The sequence below is a fragment of the Muntiacus reevesi genome, chromosome 11 (genome assembly GCF_963930625.1).
Source record: "Muntiacus reevesi chromosome 11, mMunRee1.1, whole genome shotgun sequence".
Classification (NCBI taxonomy): Eukaryota; Metazoa; Chordata; class Mammalia; order Artiodactyla; family Cervidae; genus Muntiacus; species Muntiacus reevesi.
In genome coordinates, this window is record NC_089259.1 from 29,197,334 (window position 1) to 29,215,372 (window position 18,039).

At 44.4% G+C, this 18,039-nt stretch overlaps 1 protein-coding gene across 3 annotated transcripts in view; it reads right to left on the reverse strand.

The window, feature by feature from the left end:
- Positions 1–18,039, reverse strand: part of MTUS2 (microtubule associated scaffold protein 2) — a 247,571-nt gene that overhangs the window by 51,560 nt on the left and 177,972 nt on the right. The window contains exon 1 of one of the 3 annotated variants that reach the window (XM_065902033.1): positions 8,363–8,468. The exons of the other annotated variants lie outside the window; for them this stretch is intronic. Coding sequence (XP_065758105.1) covers positions 8,363–8,416 — 54 coding nt within the window. The 5' untranslated portion in view covers positions 8,417–8,468. Of the gene's footprint in view, positions 1–8,362; positions 8,469–18,039 lie in introns of those variants that run through there. 3 annotated transcript variants of the gene reach the window in all.

The window sequence follows — 18,039 nt, forward strand, 5'->3', positions numbered from 1 at the left end:
CTCCAACCCACACTTATAAAGACCCAATGTTGACACCCAAATCACACCGATCCTCAGCTTGGATCCAAGCGCAAGTTACCACCAAGCTTTCTACATCTAACTGGAGGACAGGCACTGCCGGCCCCTGATGACTCTGCTTCACTGAAAATATTCCCTGGCTACATTCACATCCCACCCACCCCTGCCCTCCTTGGTGGGTATTTGTCCTTGGTGTGGGTTTGTGGGTTGCACTTCAGTTTGTTTCCATTCCAGCCTACATGGGGCTATACACCTGAGAGGGTAGCTGTTTAGCTTTTGCTGATCAGTTTTCTCTGACCCTTTCCGACCGCCTCCCCACGCATCCCTGCTGAAGACGCTGGCGCAGCTCTGCTCCAGGGGGCCGGCTGGAGCAGTCTAGCTGCAGCCCTTCTTCCTTAAGTGCCTGTTTTTGAAATGACATCAACTCTTCTAATTTATGAATTCTCTGCATCAATTAAACTCCTCTTGGTTTTCTTCGAGCCAAACCAGAATGACGTGATGGAATGAGTCAACAGCTTGGACTTCGGGCACAGTGCTCCTCAGGCAGGATGAGAACCTAGAGGGAATTTCCACTCTCCACTCCCTGCCTCGTAGAGTCACCCTTCCACCCTTCGTGGCTCAGCAGAGCCCAGCAGGGCCTGAAGTTCTACTGAGTTATCAGGAGTGAGGCCTCCCTGAAGGTTCCCTTGGAAAGGCTCTCACACACCATCCTCCTTCCCCCATCTTCCACCCTAAGCCAGATTCGGGGTGATGACACAGCGGGACAGCTGAAATACGAGCAAGGTCTCCTCGACGGGCCAGCGTTAGATTAGTGCTTCCCTACATGGGGACTGAGTGGAAAATTCCTCACTGGTGCCAAGCACATGAGCCCCTGCTTTCACTCCAATGGGCTAAAAATAGAACTCAGTATTAGGCATCCAAGCTATCCTAATGATACAGTCCAGAAATCGCCATGTCCAAGAAGGTTGTTCCTCTAAAACAATCGTTTACTCCAGGATGGGCTTAACTGGAAAGGGGACGCTTGTAGAACGTTCGTCTTGGCCCCACAGCAGGAATGTGTCTTTTTAGATGCCTCTGTGACTCGGCATGTCTCCTTGGCACTCCGAGTCTTCTTGTGCCCCCAGCATGGCCCACTGCACCCGCAGACGGAATCTCAGAGGCTCCCCCCAATGAACATCTCAGGCTCCCCGCCACCTCTCACCCTACTAGTCTGCTACAGGGAAGCCCAGTTTCTCCTTAGCCACGGCGCTGCAAACTCTTGGGGAACACTGCCCTCAATCTGTCCTGGTTACAGAAGCCTGGCAAAGTATACAACCTGCTCATCACTCTGTGAACTCCAAGCAACTGAATGTGCGGCCAAGCCCCAAGCAAGCCTGCCACACTCTTTTATCCTAACATGCCTGGTCGACCAGGGCTCTCTGTTGAGGTGGCTAGTGCCGCCTGTGTGAAATTGGGGATGACAGGAAGTGAAAACGCCCGTTCTTGTTAGTTAGCATCACTCATGTGACCCTCCCTTGGGCATCAGCCACCGAAGCCCCTCCCCCCGTTAGGAACCAACTGAACAGCCTGGTTTTTATTAAAATTGAATATGTGTGTTTTGAATGACCATCAACACATAAAAGGTTGAGTGAGTCTGAGGAGTTTTCATCCCAACTGATCCAGAAACAGGAAACGTATCCAACATGACACATATTTACTGAGTGTCTTCTATGTAGCATGCTTTCTTGATGGCTCAGGGGTAAAGAACCCTCTTGTCAATGCAGGAGATGCAGGAGACTCGGGTTTGATCCCTGGGTCGGGAAGATCCCCCGAGGAGGAAATGGCAACTCATTCCAGTATTCCTGCCTGGAGAATTCCATGGACAGAGGAGCCTGGCGGGCTACAGTCCACGGGGTCGCAGAGAGTTGGACACAACTGAGCACATACAGACACTATTGGCAGGCAGACAAGCCAGGCAGGATATTTCTGCCTTCAAGAAGCTGAGGAGTCTCCCAAAGAGTCAGTAAACAAACAAGTGATTACAAAACAATATGATCAAACTCAACTAGGCAGGGCCAGCCTGGGGGCTTTCTGAGGCCAGAGGATGAGTGAGCAGGGGGCTAGGAAGGGAGCGCCCCAGGCAAAGGTCAGGAGGGCCAGTGACACCAAACAGCACTTGGGCTATTTCTGGGAACCCCTGTCACCCCATCAGATGGGCCCTTCTTGCCAAGTCTGCCCCTGGTCTGCAACTCTCCCAGAAAGAATGCTTGATCAGCTGTAAGCCTGCTGATGAAAACATCGTAAAATTCACTGTAGTTCTGAGTGTTTTTGTCAGCTTCCTCTTCCCCACCTAATATTTTTTTTAAAGGACATATGTACGTACATTTAAAATAAATATGTTGTTGTTGTTCAGTCACTCAGTTGTGTCCGAGTCTTTGCGATCCCATGAACTGCAGCACGCAGTCTATGGACAGGCTTCCCTGTCCTTCACTCTCTCCTGGACTTTGCTCAAACTCATGTCCATTGAGTCGGTAATGTCATTATATACATGTATGTATGTATGTGTATGTACACTTAAGTTTAAAGATGCCCAGCTAAACTTCCTTATCTTTTTAGCCTGCCCTGAAATCAGTGTAGATCAGGAAAATTTGATCACCTAAGCTGGGCCCCTTTTGCCCAGGCTAAACAAAAGAGCCTTAACAAGGAGTTAAATTTAAAAACCTATAGAATTCTGGTATTTGAGGAAACATTCAGATCCTTTTTATTGTGAATTTTTGAAACCCAAAGTGATATACCTACACATGTAATTACAAAGAGCTTAAAGGAATTTTTTTCCATTCTTCCACAAAACAATATTGCTTCTCACCCATGAGGGTTTAATTCTACATGGTAAAATTTTGTCTTAATAGGGAAACAATTTCTTTTATACTTCAAAGCAAACCAGCCACCAGGTGACGTCAGCAGAACACGTAAGTCTTCAGTGTTGCCTTCATATTGCCTTTTGTGAATACAGCATTCATTTTCAATATTAATATTGTGAAGACGGGCCAGATCCGTAATACAGCACATGGAAAATTCCTTTGGGAAGTGGACTGACCTTTTATTCATTTAAGTTATTATGGCTTTAAGGAAGCACTGATGCCATGCTTTGACTTAATCAATAAGAACTATTTCTTTCACATATAATTAGCACAGGCCACTGTATTTTATGTCTGCTTTTCTACTTGGAAATGAAATTTAATACAGACCAGTTGAAGGGAAAGCATCATTCATGTTTAATATTCTTAAATACATGTCAGTGTCTACTCGTGTGGAAAATGAACAAGGCCATATCTGGTTTCAGAAGAAATCAGATGAAACTTCAAGATGGCATCATTTCAGCCTTTGCCCTTGTGCATGTTGGGGTATTGGGCTTCCCAGGTGGCTCAGGGCAGGAGACACAGGAGATGCTAATTTGATCCCCGGGTCAGGAAGATCCCCTGGAGGAGGAAATGACACTGCACTCTAGTATTCTTGCCTGGGAAATTTCATGGACAGAGGAGCCTGGTGGGCTACAATCCATGGGGTCAAAAAGAGTCGGACCTGACTGAGCACACATGCATGCTGGGGCGTTGGTAGCTGGGAAACATCGAGCTTACCTAAGAGGCTGCAGTTAACAGGGGGATGTCAGCCCACATGTGGATTATTACCAAGGAGCAGTTAGGAAAGACAGAGACTCAGGGGGCCCAAGCAGAAAAATTGTGAACTCAGAGGAGTAAGGCTGGAAACTTCTGGATTCCACAGCAAGCAGAGGGAAGGAAAATTAGCCGGAACCATGATTTTCTTCATCCATTTATGACTCACTGAAGAAGTCTCTTGACCTTTCTGGATTCTATCTTCTTTTAATGACCTTCCCAAATTTATTACTGTCCCATCACCTGAGCATAGCTAGGAGAAGCAGTGAGGTGCCTTCCCCTAATTCACACCCCTCCCAAGAATTCAGAGAAAAGGTAAGTTAGATTAGCCTCTGAGATGACAATCAACACAGAAAACATCAGGGTAGAGATATGCAAAGTAAGCCCTAAAGGAACAGGACTGTATCTGAAGCAGCAAGAGAGGGGTGGGGTGGGGTGGGGGTATATGTAGTAGAAGAAGCAAAGCTATGGCAGCCTGGAAGAGGCGGTCACCAGGGCCAGTGACAGTCACACATCACACAGCCTCCTGGGTAACCTCAGGCTGGGGGTGGGGGGTGGGTAATGGAACCTGAGGGCACTGGATGCCTAAGTAAGGTAACCCGGTTCAGACTCCATCCTCATCAACTACCTCTTATGAAGCTAGACTTTAACTCTAAAAAGAAATCACCTGTTTAATCAGGCTTGTAACCATTCATTTGCTTGTCAGTTATAGTTCTTATTGTTAAAAAATGGGCTGGCATTCTAGTTGTACATCTAGTTGATTTCCCTTAGTAACTCAACGTTTCTAAGAAGGACCAGCTCTGGGAGGTGTCTGTATGTGCAGAGCTGCCGGCTTCAGCCTGGCCCACACTGAGTACACCGGTGGACAGACTCCTGGGGGTCCATCTGGGCATCCCAGCAGGCTTCATGGGTCACACCTTTCCATTCCAGATACCTGTGGAATGAGTCTCTCTACAGATTGGCTTCCTGCTCAAATCCCAACATGGATCCCTATCTCTTCTTAACTCAAATTAAAAAACAGCCTGGGTTTCAGTCTGGTAAACATTCCCCACACTCCCTATGAGCTAGTGTGTACCAATATTGACTCTCACCTTTCACCCAAGTGAGCTAAAACATCTTTACTTCTGCTCCCTTTGCTTAGAGTTACCGTCCTTCTCAAAACTCTACCCCATTCCTCAACATGCAAGTCATGATCCACTTCCTCCAAGAAACCTTGCTTTTGATTCCAGCACTGATTTCTCCTTCCATTGGATTCCAAAAACAGGAATGGTGAGGACCACATAACTTTCACTTAACAATACTTTAGTCTTGCTCTACTGGTTTAATTGCACACGTGTTACTGCTGCCTGCCTCACTTGCATTTTCTCTGGAAAAGGTGGAAATAGAACCAAATAACTGGTAAACTCCAAAGGGCAGGCTGTGCCTTTTAAGAATTCTTTGCTAGTCCCCAAAATAACTGGGCACAGAGCAAACCAGCAAGAAATATTGTTGATGCTTTTACTCGTGTTTTTAAACTTAAAATACTTAGGCATGATCAACCTTTAAAAACCATTTGTTCATTTAACAAACTTTTCATGCATTTTCTACTCTAGGCAAAATTCCATACTTCCTCCCAATAAATTAATGTTAAAGAATCATCTTAAGACTATTATTTCTTAGCCCACCTTTGAAACTGATTACCTTTTTAGGTCTCTTTAATTGTTTCAAGATGTTTCAGAACATCTTTACCCGCCCTAGGAGCAAACTGTCAAAGGCATTTTTGCTTCACAAAATAAAGTTTTCTATTTTGTATTTATACAGAGTATGGTTCAGGGGCTGGGGGGCGGGGCGGGAAATGTTCCTTTTATTTTTTTATGGTTTATTAAGATGGACTAAGGGCAGCCATGAAATTAAAAGACACTCCTTGGAAGGAAAGTTATGACCAACCTAGATAGCATATTAAAAAGCAGGGACATTACTTTGCCAACAAAGGTCCGTCTGGTCAAGGCTATGGTTTTTCCAGTGGTCATGTATGGATGTGAGAGTTGGACTGTGAGGAAAACTGAGTGCGGAAAAATTGATGATTTTGAACTATGGTGTTGGAGAAGACTCCTGAGAGTCCCTTGGACTGCAAGGAGATCCAATCAGTCCATCCTAAAGGAGATCAGTCGTGGGTGTTCACTGGAAGGACTGATGCTGAAGCTGAAACTCCAATACTTTGGCCACCTCATGCGAAGAGTTGACTCATTGGAAAAGACCCTGATGCTGGGAGGGATTGGGGGCAGGAGGAGAAGGGGACGACCTTCTCCCAGCCAGTATGAGATGGCTGGATGGCATCACTGACTCGATGGGCATGAGTTTGAGTAAACTCCAGGAGTTGGTGATGGACAGGGAGGCCTGGCGTGCTGCAATTCATGGAGTCACAAAGAGTCGGGACACGACTGAGCGACTGAACTGACTGAAGGGCTTACCTAGTGACTTAGTGGCAGAGAATCCCCCTGCCAATGCGGGAAATACAGGTTCGATCCCTGGGTCAGGAAGACCCCCGGGAGAAGGAAATGGCAACTCACTCTATCATTCTTGCCTGTGAAATCCCATGGACAGAGGACTCTGGCGGGCTACAGTCCACAGGGTCACAAGAGTCAGACATGACTTAGCGACTAAACAACGACAACAACAAGATGGGCTGAAGTAATCAGAAACAACTCACCAACCATTTTATCCGGTCTCTTTCATGTTGATCCTGGGATTGTCAGAGCTGATGAACAGACTAAAGGATTTTATGGTGGAATTTAAAGAATAAACTGATTTCCAGAGTTTGAGATTGGACTGGAATTCCATAACAGTCCTAGATGTATCATGCCTGGCCCAACAGGTAACTACTGAATAAACTAACAATTCTGGCATACCATTTATGAAGTTATGCTAAAAGGTGGGTAACTAAATAAAGTACAATTTTTAATTAAGAATGGAAAGCCCTAATCCCTGAGATGACCACCTATGGACATAACATCTATAAAACCTGCAATGGGCATATCATTCTAAAATATAGCAAAGATACATCAAGAAATGTCACTGTAAGCTTAATGAGAAAGTTGAAAATGCTGTGCAACTTTTTAAGTTTTCATTAGGAAAGAATAACTTGCCTTAAGTGTGAAGTTTCAAAGCTAAAACATTTGAAAGTCACTTAAACATCACACTGCTAAAGAGAAGAAACAGCATTTAATTATCTTTCTTAAAATCTCCAATTTAAAGACTGACACAGGGATAATATTTTTCAAGGAACTTGATGCAAAACAAAAAAGGAGGACAGATTCACTTTAAAATATATTTTCTCGAAAAAGACTTTTAACCAGCTTTTATTTCTAAAACTTTTATATCAGAGCTTAGAAATACGAACATTATAATACTGCTGTGCATGCAACAGATCCTTCCCTTCTATAATTATTAGTTACAAGACTTTCTTCAAAACCACTTGGTGACCATTTCTCTTGAAAAAAGGGCCTAATCACTTCAGTGCTGGATTCAAGTACAGAAAACTAAGTACAAATGCTGCATATTTCTATTTGTCTAGAGCACATAAATATCTACATAAATACTTTAATTCAGTCATGGTGGCAAAACCCAATCCCATTGAGATAGTCATTTCTACTGGAAAAGAAGGGAACAGGTGACTTTTAATGTATCAGTTTAATTTTCCTAGGTGGTGTATAAGTCTACTTTGGGTCAGAGGTCACCCACAGAACTAGTAACCAATTTTTCCCAAGTGACCTCCTTCTAATGAGTTTTATATTAAGCCATTTATTTCTCTTCACCTGGTCACATACTAGACCTCAAGCTATATAACTGACGCCCACAAGTAGAAAGGAGGCAATTTCATCCTCTCTCGAAATTCCATTTCATGCATCTTTGAGAAATCCAAACATGTGTGATAATAAAACATATCACAGAGGCAAGAGTTCTTGCCAGCACATTTCTAGTCGTGAAATTAAAAGCATCTCCTAATCCCTCTGCAAGCTCGCAGTCAAATGTCAATGGCAAAGAAAGGCTTTGTGTTGGAACTGTCATCCCGTGCTTGCTCACACTCTGGTCTCCGTTCCCTGGCTGTGAATTTCCCTTCCAGTGAAAACTGGAACACACCCTCAGCCTCTCTGGCTCCTTAAGTCTTCACCTCTGTGTTCCGCATCCCTACGTGATGCACACACGTACAGAGAGCGTAACTGGACTGGGGGTGGGAGTGGGGGGAGGCTTGCATCTCTGACCTTAAGCACAGAAATTACAAGGATGGACACTGCTTGTCACAGAGAGTGGCAAACTTTCAAAGTTAGCGGTTGGCCAAGAGAAAACATGTCTAGCTCATCTAAATTCCCCCTCCCCCCCACCTGGAATGTCTCAGCTCTCGCAGGTACATTAAAAGGCAGTCAAAATATTCCAAGGATTTCTTGGCAGTTTGGATTTCAAGATGTTGGAGCAGAGCCCTCAACATTTCAAGAGAATGCAACAGTTACATCCGAGGCTGCAGAAAGACAATTATGTAAGACACTGCAGAGTAACACAGCTCACGACTCAGCACGGGGAAGTACACTGCCAGCCAGGGCAGTATATCCTGTTCCACTCACAAGTGCACACACACATGCCATGCCGGGGGGCAGAGACAGAGGCGGCTGGCCCTTCGGAAGGAGAGGGGAGCGGGGGTGTGGGAGGCAAAGTACCGTCTTGTCCAGGCACTGAAGGCAGTTATAAGGCTTGCAGCAGCAGTGGCCCATCCCGGCAGGCTGGCTGGCAGGGGGACCTCCTTCATTCAGCGTGTCAGCGGGTAATCCCTAAGGCGAGGTGATGCCCAGGAGAGAGGGGCGCGCCGCTAGGAGCTGTCCCAACTTCCATGTGGTCCCCTTATTTCTCCTAATAACTTCAGGAATCCGGGAGCCCGAGGAAGGAGAGGAGGAGCAGGCGGAGCGCAGGGCGGCCGCCTTAGGTTCCTGCTGCGGGGAGACCGAGGGCGGGAGCCAGGGAGGGAGGGGACAGGCGCAGGGGAGGGTCACTTTGCCACTGGAGTCCTCCCCGCGAGGCGAGTCAGTAGTCGCATAACAAGCAGGTACCGCTGCCTCCCTCCTCCGGGAGGGGATCTCCGGCACCCCGCCCCCCCCTCCCCCGCGCGACGCAGACACGCCTGGAGAGGACGCAGGAAGCACAAAAGAGCCGGGCGTCCAGGGATGCTCCGGGCTGAAGACCACGCTGGGGCTGGCAGAGACGCGGCTCTGCTCCAGTACTGGATTTCTGTCTTCCCCGAGAATTAAAAATATTTATCAACGCGATGTAGATGGCCTTTCCTCCCTGCAACCCACCTCTCAGGGCATCATTGCCTGGCCGGGAACCACCCCATCGCTCCTTTTCAAATGTGTGTGCCAGGAACAGTTTCTGCCTCATTGGAGGAAATCTTTATATTTGAAATATAATTGTGAAATCACTTGTCTGGGCTGACAGTCACAAACTGTTCAAGTGGCTTAAGTAATTAAAATTGGGGTGTGGGGCAGACACATTTCCTGGGCATATCAGCATAAAAGTCTTAGAGGACTTGATCTTTCTGGGCAATCTGCAATTTTTCAAGCAATTCAAAATTAACAAGGGAAGCGGGTGGAAGTGAAGGGTTTTCTTTTCTTTTGTTTTAATTTCAAAAGAGATATATTTTAAAAATGTTTGCATAATCCTTAAAATGAGATGCATATATTTATAAAATTAACTTTAGACTTCCTGATACCTCAAAGGACCAATCCTGAAATTTACCATCTGCATACAATTACAATTTTGCCCATTAAATCTGCCTAAGACAGGAAGCAGAAAATAGTTAAAATTAGACAATTTTACTAACTTGAGATTTTCCAAGAAGATTTTAATTAAGTAGCACAGGCTATTTAGATTTGGTTGTAGAGAGGTCAAGGATATCCAGTGATTAAATAAAAACAGACAAGAATGTTTGCCTTAAACTTGAAAGACGAAGCTCAAATCTTTAACACTAACAAGTAAACTGACCTACTTCTTTCGGCTGCTTGTATTAAGATTTTAAATGTACATACACTTTGACCCAACAGATTGGCTTCTATTCGACAATGACACTCTCATATATAAGTTGGAGTAGACTCTTTAGAGTCCCTTGGATAGCAAGGAGATCAAATCAGTTGATCCTAAAGGAAATCGACCCTGAATATTCACTGGAAGGACTGATGCTGAAGCTCCGATTCTCTGACCACCTGATGAAAAGAGCTGACTCACTGGAAAAGACCAGACTACTGGGAAAGATTGAAGGCCAAAGGAGAAGGCCGCAGCAGAGGGTAAGACGGTTAGATAGTATCACTGACTCAATGGACATGAGTTTGACCAAACTCTGGAAGACAGTGAAAGACAGAGGAGCCTGGCATGCTGCAGTTCATGGGGTTGAAAAGAGTCAGACACAACCAAGTGACTGAACAACAACAAATATACAAGAGTATATGCAGAGGATACACACAGATATACAAGAGTATATACAGAGGATATCCAGCACCTGTCCATCGTATGGAATTGTAATACATTGTTGCATGAGATAATGCTTTCATAAATTACAAAGCAAAACTATACACACACATGCATTTATACAATATATGTCTGCAATGAAGTACAATAGAGCCACTGGAAAAAATGCCATTCATCCAACAGCATTTGGTCCTTGGGGAATGGAACAGCGGTGAGGGATGGAATCTCCACTGTTCACCATCTTGCCAGCACCTGTTCCTTTGATTGTTTTCAGACAAAGTGTACCAGGAGAAGGCAGTGACCACTGCCTGGCTCTATGATGTCAGGAGGTACAGAGCTGCCCCCCTCTCACACAGGCTTGGGCTTCCCACGTGGCACTAGTAGTAAAGAAGCCGTCTGCGAATGCAGGAGACACAAGAGATGCATGTTCCATCCCTGGGTCGGGAAGATCCCCTGGTTCAGAAGGGCATGGCAACCCACTCCAGTATTCTTGCCGGGAGAATCCCATGGACAGAGGAGCCTGGTGGGCTACAGTCCATGGGGTCACACAGAGTCAGACATGACTGACGCGACTTAGCATACATGCACACACACACACACGCATGCACACAGGCTTGTCCTCTGTGGGAGGGAGCTTGGGCAGACCTCTGAGAGAGAGAGAAGCTGACAGGACCTGGGCTGAAAACTGTTGCTGGAACTTTCAACACTTTGAGAGAAAAACTTTATATTGCAAAAGCAACGGCTTGGTACCCCCATGTTCATAGCAGCACTGATCACAAAAGCCAAGATGTGGAAGTAATTCAAGTGTCTATCGACAGAGGAATGAACAGAATGTGTCCATCCATACAATGCAGTATTTCTCTGCCTCATAAAGGAAGAAAATTCTGTCATATGCTACAGTGGATGAACCTTAAGGACACTAAAAGTAAAAAGTGAAACTGTTAGTCACTCACTTATGTCCAACTCTTTGCAACCCCATGATGTGTAGCCCACCAAGCTCCTCTGTCCATGGGATTCTCCAGGCAAGAATACTGGAGTGGGTTGCCATGCCCTCCTCCAGGGGATCTTCCCAGCTCAGGGACTGAACCTGAGTATTCTGCATTGCAGGCGGATTCTTTACCATCTAAGCCACCAGGGAAGCCCACTTATACTATGTGAAAGAAGTCAGTCAAAAAAGACAGATGCTAAAAAAAAAAAAAAAAAAAAAAGACAGATGCTGTATGATTCCACTTATACAAGGTAGCCAGAGATGTCAAATTCATAGAGACAAAAAGTAGAATGGTGGTTGCCAGGGGCTGGGGGAGGGGGGAATGGGGAGATCTTTAATAGGGACAGAGTATCAGTTTTCCAAGATGGAAAGAGTTCTAGAGATTGGTTATACCATAATGTGACGGTACCAAATGCCACTAAACCGTACGTTTAAATGATTAAAATGATAACTGTTATGTCATGGGCATTTTACCACAATTAAAAACAAGAAAAGTGGTGGCCTGCATTCCCCCAGGTGTAGCCAGTCCTTGCACAATCGGTGTCTGATCAAGTGAAGACAGAGCAAAGCCTCTACTGTGGGCAGAGCAGCAGGACAGGGAGGTTCCAAGAAGCTGACCGTCTCCCCACAGCCATGTGCAGAAGGCTTTCTTTGGGCAGAACTGTCTTTCTGCACCCAAGGAAATGGTTTCCATCTAAATTAGGATTTAGATTGCACTGTCCTAGAAAATGACGGCTTATTCTGAGTGTGCTTACTCCAGCAGTGCCCACAGGAGACAAGGAAGAGAGGGGAGGCTGCCCCAGAGAAAGATGGATTCAGCTTCTCTTCTTGTGCACAGAGGGTGCCAAGGGGCCGGGGACTGGCTTTGCTCAAATGGCACATGTGATGAGGTCTCAGAGCAAATAACCCAGCTTTTGAGGAACGTACCAGTGTCCTAGAGTTACACCATGTTTATTTTTTTAGAAGTTAAAAAATTTTTAAACATACTCAGAAACAGAGGGATAAATACAAAGAACCTTCCTGTATCCATTTCCAGGTTCAACAGTTACCAAGATTTTGGCACATTGGTTTATCGATCCCTTTATAAAATTTTTTCATATGTCCATCACCCAGATTCAGTCAAAATTTATCAAAATTTAAAACTCTATTTTCACTTGTCCCTTTCCTTTCTTTCTTTTTGGTTAAGGAACTTTAAAGCCAAGCCCTACATACTTTAGTATGCATTGCTGAAAATTCTGAGCATTTTTACAAACCACAATGCCATTAAAATCCCGAACAAAACGGACAATATTTCTTTGTCATCCAATACCGAGTCTCTAACAACATTTTCCTGGCTCCTGAAGGAAAGTTCTTTTACAGTTGGTTTTCTTGAATCAGGCTCAAACTAGGTCTGCAGGTTGTATTAGGTGTTAAATCTCTTTGCCTCTGGCACTGACAGCAAAGCCCTACCCTCCCCTTCCTCCCTCCCCCCACCCCACCCCGCCATTGATTTGTTCAGAAACTGGGTTGCTTGGCTCATAGACTGTCCCACATTCCGGACTTGCCAGTGTGTTTCCTTGCAATGTCATTTTCTCTGTTCCTACAATCCTGTCAATAACATTTAGTTCGTTAGACTGAGTGAGATTCCGGGCAGCAACACCTCAGATGGGGCCTCGTGGGCATCATTCTGTATCCTGTCGGAAAGCAACGACTGGGAGTTCATCTTCAGTGATGCTACAATATGGATGTGATGGCTTCATCTCCTCCATCACAAAGCGTCCCATCACTGGTTCATCTGATAGTCCCATTTGTTACTGATTATTACTGGAATCAGTGATTTCACTGGGCATTACAACACGATGTTGTGATTCTACCTACCCTTTTACATTTATTAGCTAGAATTTTTCTATAAGGGAAGAATTTTTTGCATCAACCAGGGCAATTTCAATTCCCAGCAATACAGGTTGTCCAGGAAAGACCAGATAAATGCTCACTCTTTTCAAGTGCCAATTTTCTGAATGAAGACTTGGGGTCCTAATGGTATCCAATGAGGTTATTTGCTTTCTCTTGCTTTTTCAAAGCATCATGATAAACTCCTATTTCTATGTTAATATACACAATGTGTTTTAATCGATTGCACTCATTACCCTTTTTAGATGCTCAGTTGATGCTCTTCTCTGACCAGTGGGAGCACCTTCTTATTGGCCCCTGTGTCCTTTGGACACAACTCGTTTGTCCCCCTTCTCCGCTTTCTGACACAGTTCTGTATCCTAGGCTCATCTAAAAATCTTAGCGATTTCCTGCTACAGACCTGGAACCAGCCATCCCTCCCCTCAGGCACCCTAGTTCCTTCTAGCTGGGGATGGGAATTACACCTCACAATCTGGGGTTGCCTGTTGTCTTTTGAGGCTGAGATTTCCCTGGAAGTACGCGGTCTTTCGCACAGACAAAATGCTCTTGGAAGAAGTCACTGAAGAAATCAGGATGGGGTCTTAGGACAGGATGACACAGTGACAGCTCCTTCTCTCGGGGCCTCTATATGCGAAAAAATGCTCCGTGAAACTCACTTTGGGGGAGATAAACTGGCCTATACAACATGGCCAAGCCAAAGGCTGACCTAAGAATTTTCTAAAAAGTTCCCCTAGTGCATGGACATCTGAAAAAAAGGTTGAACTTCTTGAAGGCATACAGAATGAGGGGTTAGACTACTCTGATGTGGCACACCAGGAAGCTGCAAAGACTTCCTTCACAGGAAGGTTTCACAGGAAACCTGTGAAGGTTTCCTCGCAGGCTGAAGAAATCTGGGACATTTTGATTGCTAATATTTAAAAAAGTCTGAGGACTTTCCCGGTGGCTCAGTGGTAAAGAATCCATCTGCCAATGCTGGAGACACGGGTTCGACCCCTGATCCGGGACGATCCTACATGCCTCAGAGCAACTATGCCTGTGCACAACTACTGAATCTGTGCTCTAGAGCCCGGGAAACGCAAAATCGCTGAGCCCACCTGCCACAACTACTGAAGCCTGCACATCCTAGAGCCCATGTTCCACAACAAGAGAAGCCACCCCAATAAGAAGCCCGAGGACCACAACTAGAGAGTGGCCCCCGCTCACCGCAGAGAAAAAGCCCACACAGCAACGAAGACCCAACACAGCCAAAAATAAATAAATAAAATAAAAATGAAATTATAGATCCTATCATTTTTTTAAAAAATAAAAAAGCTTGAGATGGTTTTTACCCCTGGTATATTTTTTGCACAGGAGTAAGGAACAAACATTTAGAAAGGTTACAGAAAGGTCTACTGGGATACCTCTTCAGATAAAACCTCACAAACATTCGATGTTTTACAGCAATAACTAATGACGGACATTAACTGATCATTAGCAGATGCCAGGCACTGTGCTTGCATGCAGAGAGCTCATGTAACAGGGCAATGTGAAGGCAATGTGAAATAAGCTCTACTACTGTCCTCATTTTGCAGATGAGAAAATGATGCTCAGAGACTGTACATCTGGTCAAGTGTACCTAAGGCTGTGAGATGACGAAGCAGGGTCTTGAACTCACATCTGACTCCAAAGCCATGTCTTTACCACTAGGCTTTTATCTGTAAGGCTTACACAATTGTAAGTTTGTGTTATAATCTGGATAAGGGATGTGGGTATGTGTGTGCTCAGTCGTGTCTGACTCTTTGCGACCCCATGGACTGTAGCTTGTCAGGCTCCTCTGTCCATGGGATTTTTGCAGGCAAGAATACAGAGTGGGTTGCCATGCCCTTCTCCAGGGGATCTTCCCAACACAGGGATCGAACCCATGTCTCCTGTGTCTTCTGCATTGCAGGCGATTCCTTACCCACTGAGGCATCAGGGAAGCCCAAGATTTCATTTGTGTTATAATCTAGATAAGGCATGTGGGTATATAAAAATATAAAAGGAAATTCAAACACATTTATGAAGTTGCCCCACATTTTCAGAACTTGAATCAAGAGCCTCTACTGTACTATTTCTTTTTTTTTTTTCATCAAGGAACATTCACAAATGTACAATAACTTTAACTACGTACAAATAACTTTAAATTGACATAGTAGAAACCAAGGGCTAAGTCATTGTTAAAATATTCAACTTTATTATTCCTGTTTCTCTGTCTTCCTTGAACTTGGAACTCCTTACCCACCCCTCATCTCCAATCACCTGTGGGACTCAAGGCTCCCTGTGCTCAAACCCACCTGACCAGTCCCACCACTTCACCTCCTCTGCCTGACCCTCCTGCTGGAGTGAATTTTCTCCTCTGTGATTTCATGACATTCTGTTCCATGTAATCATCATTGTTTACATTTGTCTTCCCCCAAATACCATGCCTTCTTGCTGAGCCTCACTCTCGTCCACACCCACAGCACCAGCCACCAGGCTTGGGACGAGGTCCCCGTGACCATCTCCTTAAGTGATGTGGGAAGGACCAGACTGGACTCAGTGGTGGCGGCTTGTTGGCAGAGGTGTTTTCTCAGTCATGGGGCCACTGGCAGGAAATCAACGAGATAAAAACTGTATGTCTGTCTCACTATGTATTTCAAAAGAAAACCATGAAATACGATCATGAAAGAGCCTCTTACAGATCGTCAAGGCAACCATCTGTTTATTTTGATTCCACTGTCCCTGCTCCTCCTTTTTCCATGCATCGAAAATGTGAACTCCTGAGCTGGATTTTATAAACGGAGCCGCTAGGAAAATATGCGTAGTTTTTACCAAACACAGTCCATCTAGAGATTTCAATGCGGTGAGAACGGGCTGGAAAGGGAAAATACAAACCAGAATTCTTTAAACTGGAAATAGTTGATGGTTAGGATCATTTGCATACAGACAATAGATGCTCTGAAACACCTCTGACGTAATAACCAGGATCTAGAATATTAAGGGTATAAAAAAAGGAAACAAATGACATATATACTATTCTGTTCTTAGATGTTTATCAAAAGAGAACTATAAAAATGTCACCTTTCTGTAATAGCTGAGTAGGAAGGCTGCTACTTAGGTATGACAATCTTTTTTGTTTTTCATCTGTTAGTCTTTGACAGTACCTTTTTTTTTCTTTTTAAGTCAGTGACTAGGATGACTCTTCTGCATTATATTCAGAAGAGCTGACTATTCTTGTAAGAGGAGTGAAATTCAACATGATCTTTACTAGCTGGATAAACAAGCTGGACAAGATTGGATAACTGATAGAATCAGATACCGAGATGGGAAGCAGCTGGCAAAGCTGCCAAGTGTGTCTGTCTATCTGACAAACATTAGGTAAGAAGCATGGTCACTGTGGACCACAAGCAGAATATTAATCAGTGATGTGACTGACTGGTCATTATAGAGAGAGGATGAAAGGATTTGGACCAATCTAGGTGTCTGCCGCAGTGCCCTGACCCTCCTTACCATACGGTGGTGAAGCAGCAGCCTCACCAAGAGCAGACCGGGATCACTGCAGGAATGGGAGGGATGTGTCACTGATCTCAGCATATGGCTTCTTACTTTTGCTAAGACAAGCCCCCAGCACCCCAACCAGGTTAAGGTTCTCCCAGAAACTCCTACTCTTCCCTTGTAGCCCTTCTCACCCTGGCAATGAAACAATTTTCTGACCTGTCTATCTTCCCAAACAAGGTTACCAGCTCCATGAGAGCCTTATCACTTAGCACAGCACCAGACACACAGTAAGTACCAGGACATGTTGAAGAAATACATGAAAGATTGAGCAGACTCAGGGACTTCCCTGGTGGTCCAAGGGCTAACACGCCATACTCCTAATGCAGAGGGCCCAGGTTCAATCCCTGGTCAGGGAACTAAATCCCATATGTTGCAACTGAAGATCCAGCACGCAGCAACTAAGAGCTGGTGCGGCCAAATAAAATGAATAAAAATAAATATTAAAAAGAAGATTGAGCAGACTCACCCCAGTTAAAGTTGAAGAACTTCAGGGCATAAAGACCTGCTAATATGCAACAACACAGCTGTTGCTCTAACATTTGTGGGGTCGGGGCTTAAGACCCCTGCACAACACTAATCCTTGGGTCTATCTGCACAGATAACGTCAAAGACAGAGAAACCGCTTTGACATCCATCTAGACTCTTCTTTCGATTTGGAGCTTTGAAGAAGTGCAAGATGTTAAAGGGGCTACTGTCCATTGTTATCTTTACTACACAAGCATGGGGGAAAGCAGACTGTCACAGCCACCTTACCACTTTCCTCTCTCTCTTTCGCCACAGATGATAAAACCCTGATGAAAGTACAAGGGCAACCACTAAAATAAAAATGAAATGCTCCTTAATTCTATTCTTTAAAATGATTGAACAAGGGTTGAACAGCTTTGGGAACATAAACACAGCAAATAGAACATAACAGATATAACTGTAAAATATGATTGAGTTGAGACCAAGCATATCAGCTGTCTCAATGAGGATGGTGGGCTAATTTCACCAAATGATAAGAAAAAGGTCCTCAATTCAGTTCACAAGGTAAGACCCAACTATATGCTATATTGGTGAGATCTATAAAACAAAATGATTCAGCAAGATAAGATATAAACAGATGGATGAAGGTATTACAGGAATATGAAAACAGGAGTAGCAATCTTGAAGGTCAACAAATAAGAATTCAAGCCTAAAATTAACAGAGAATGGTACTTTTTAATGCCCAAAGCCAAATTTATAATAAAGATAAAACACTTATGAATATCTATACTTAGAATAACACAGTAACCAACTTAATGAAGCAGGTTTCTCACTCTTAGTTCAAGATAGTTCAAGTGGACAAACAAGCAGAGCAGAGAAGAATCAATTAGGTAGGTCTTATGGATATATACTGAACTTTGTGTTTTGATAATGTAAGCAAATGTATCTTTTCATCAAGAGTCTTTAAACTGTTCATAAAAA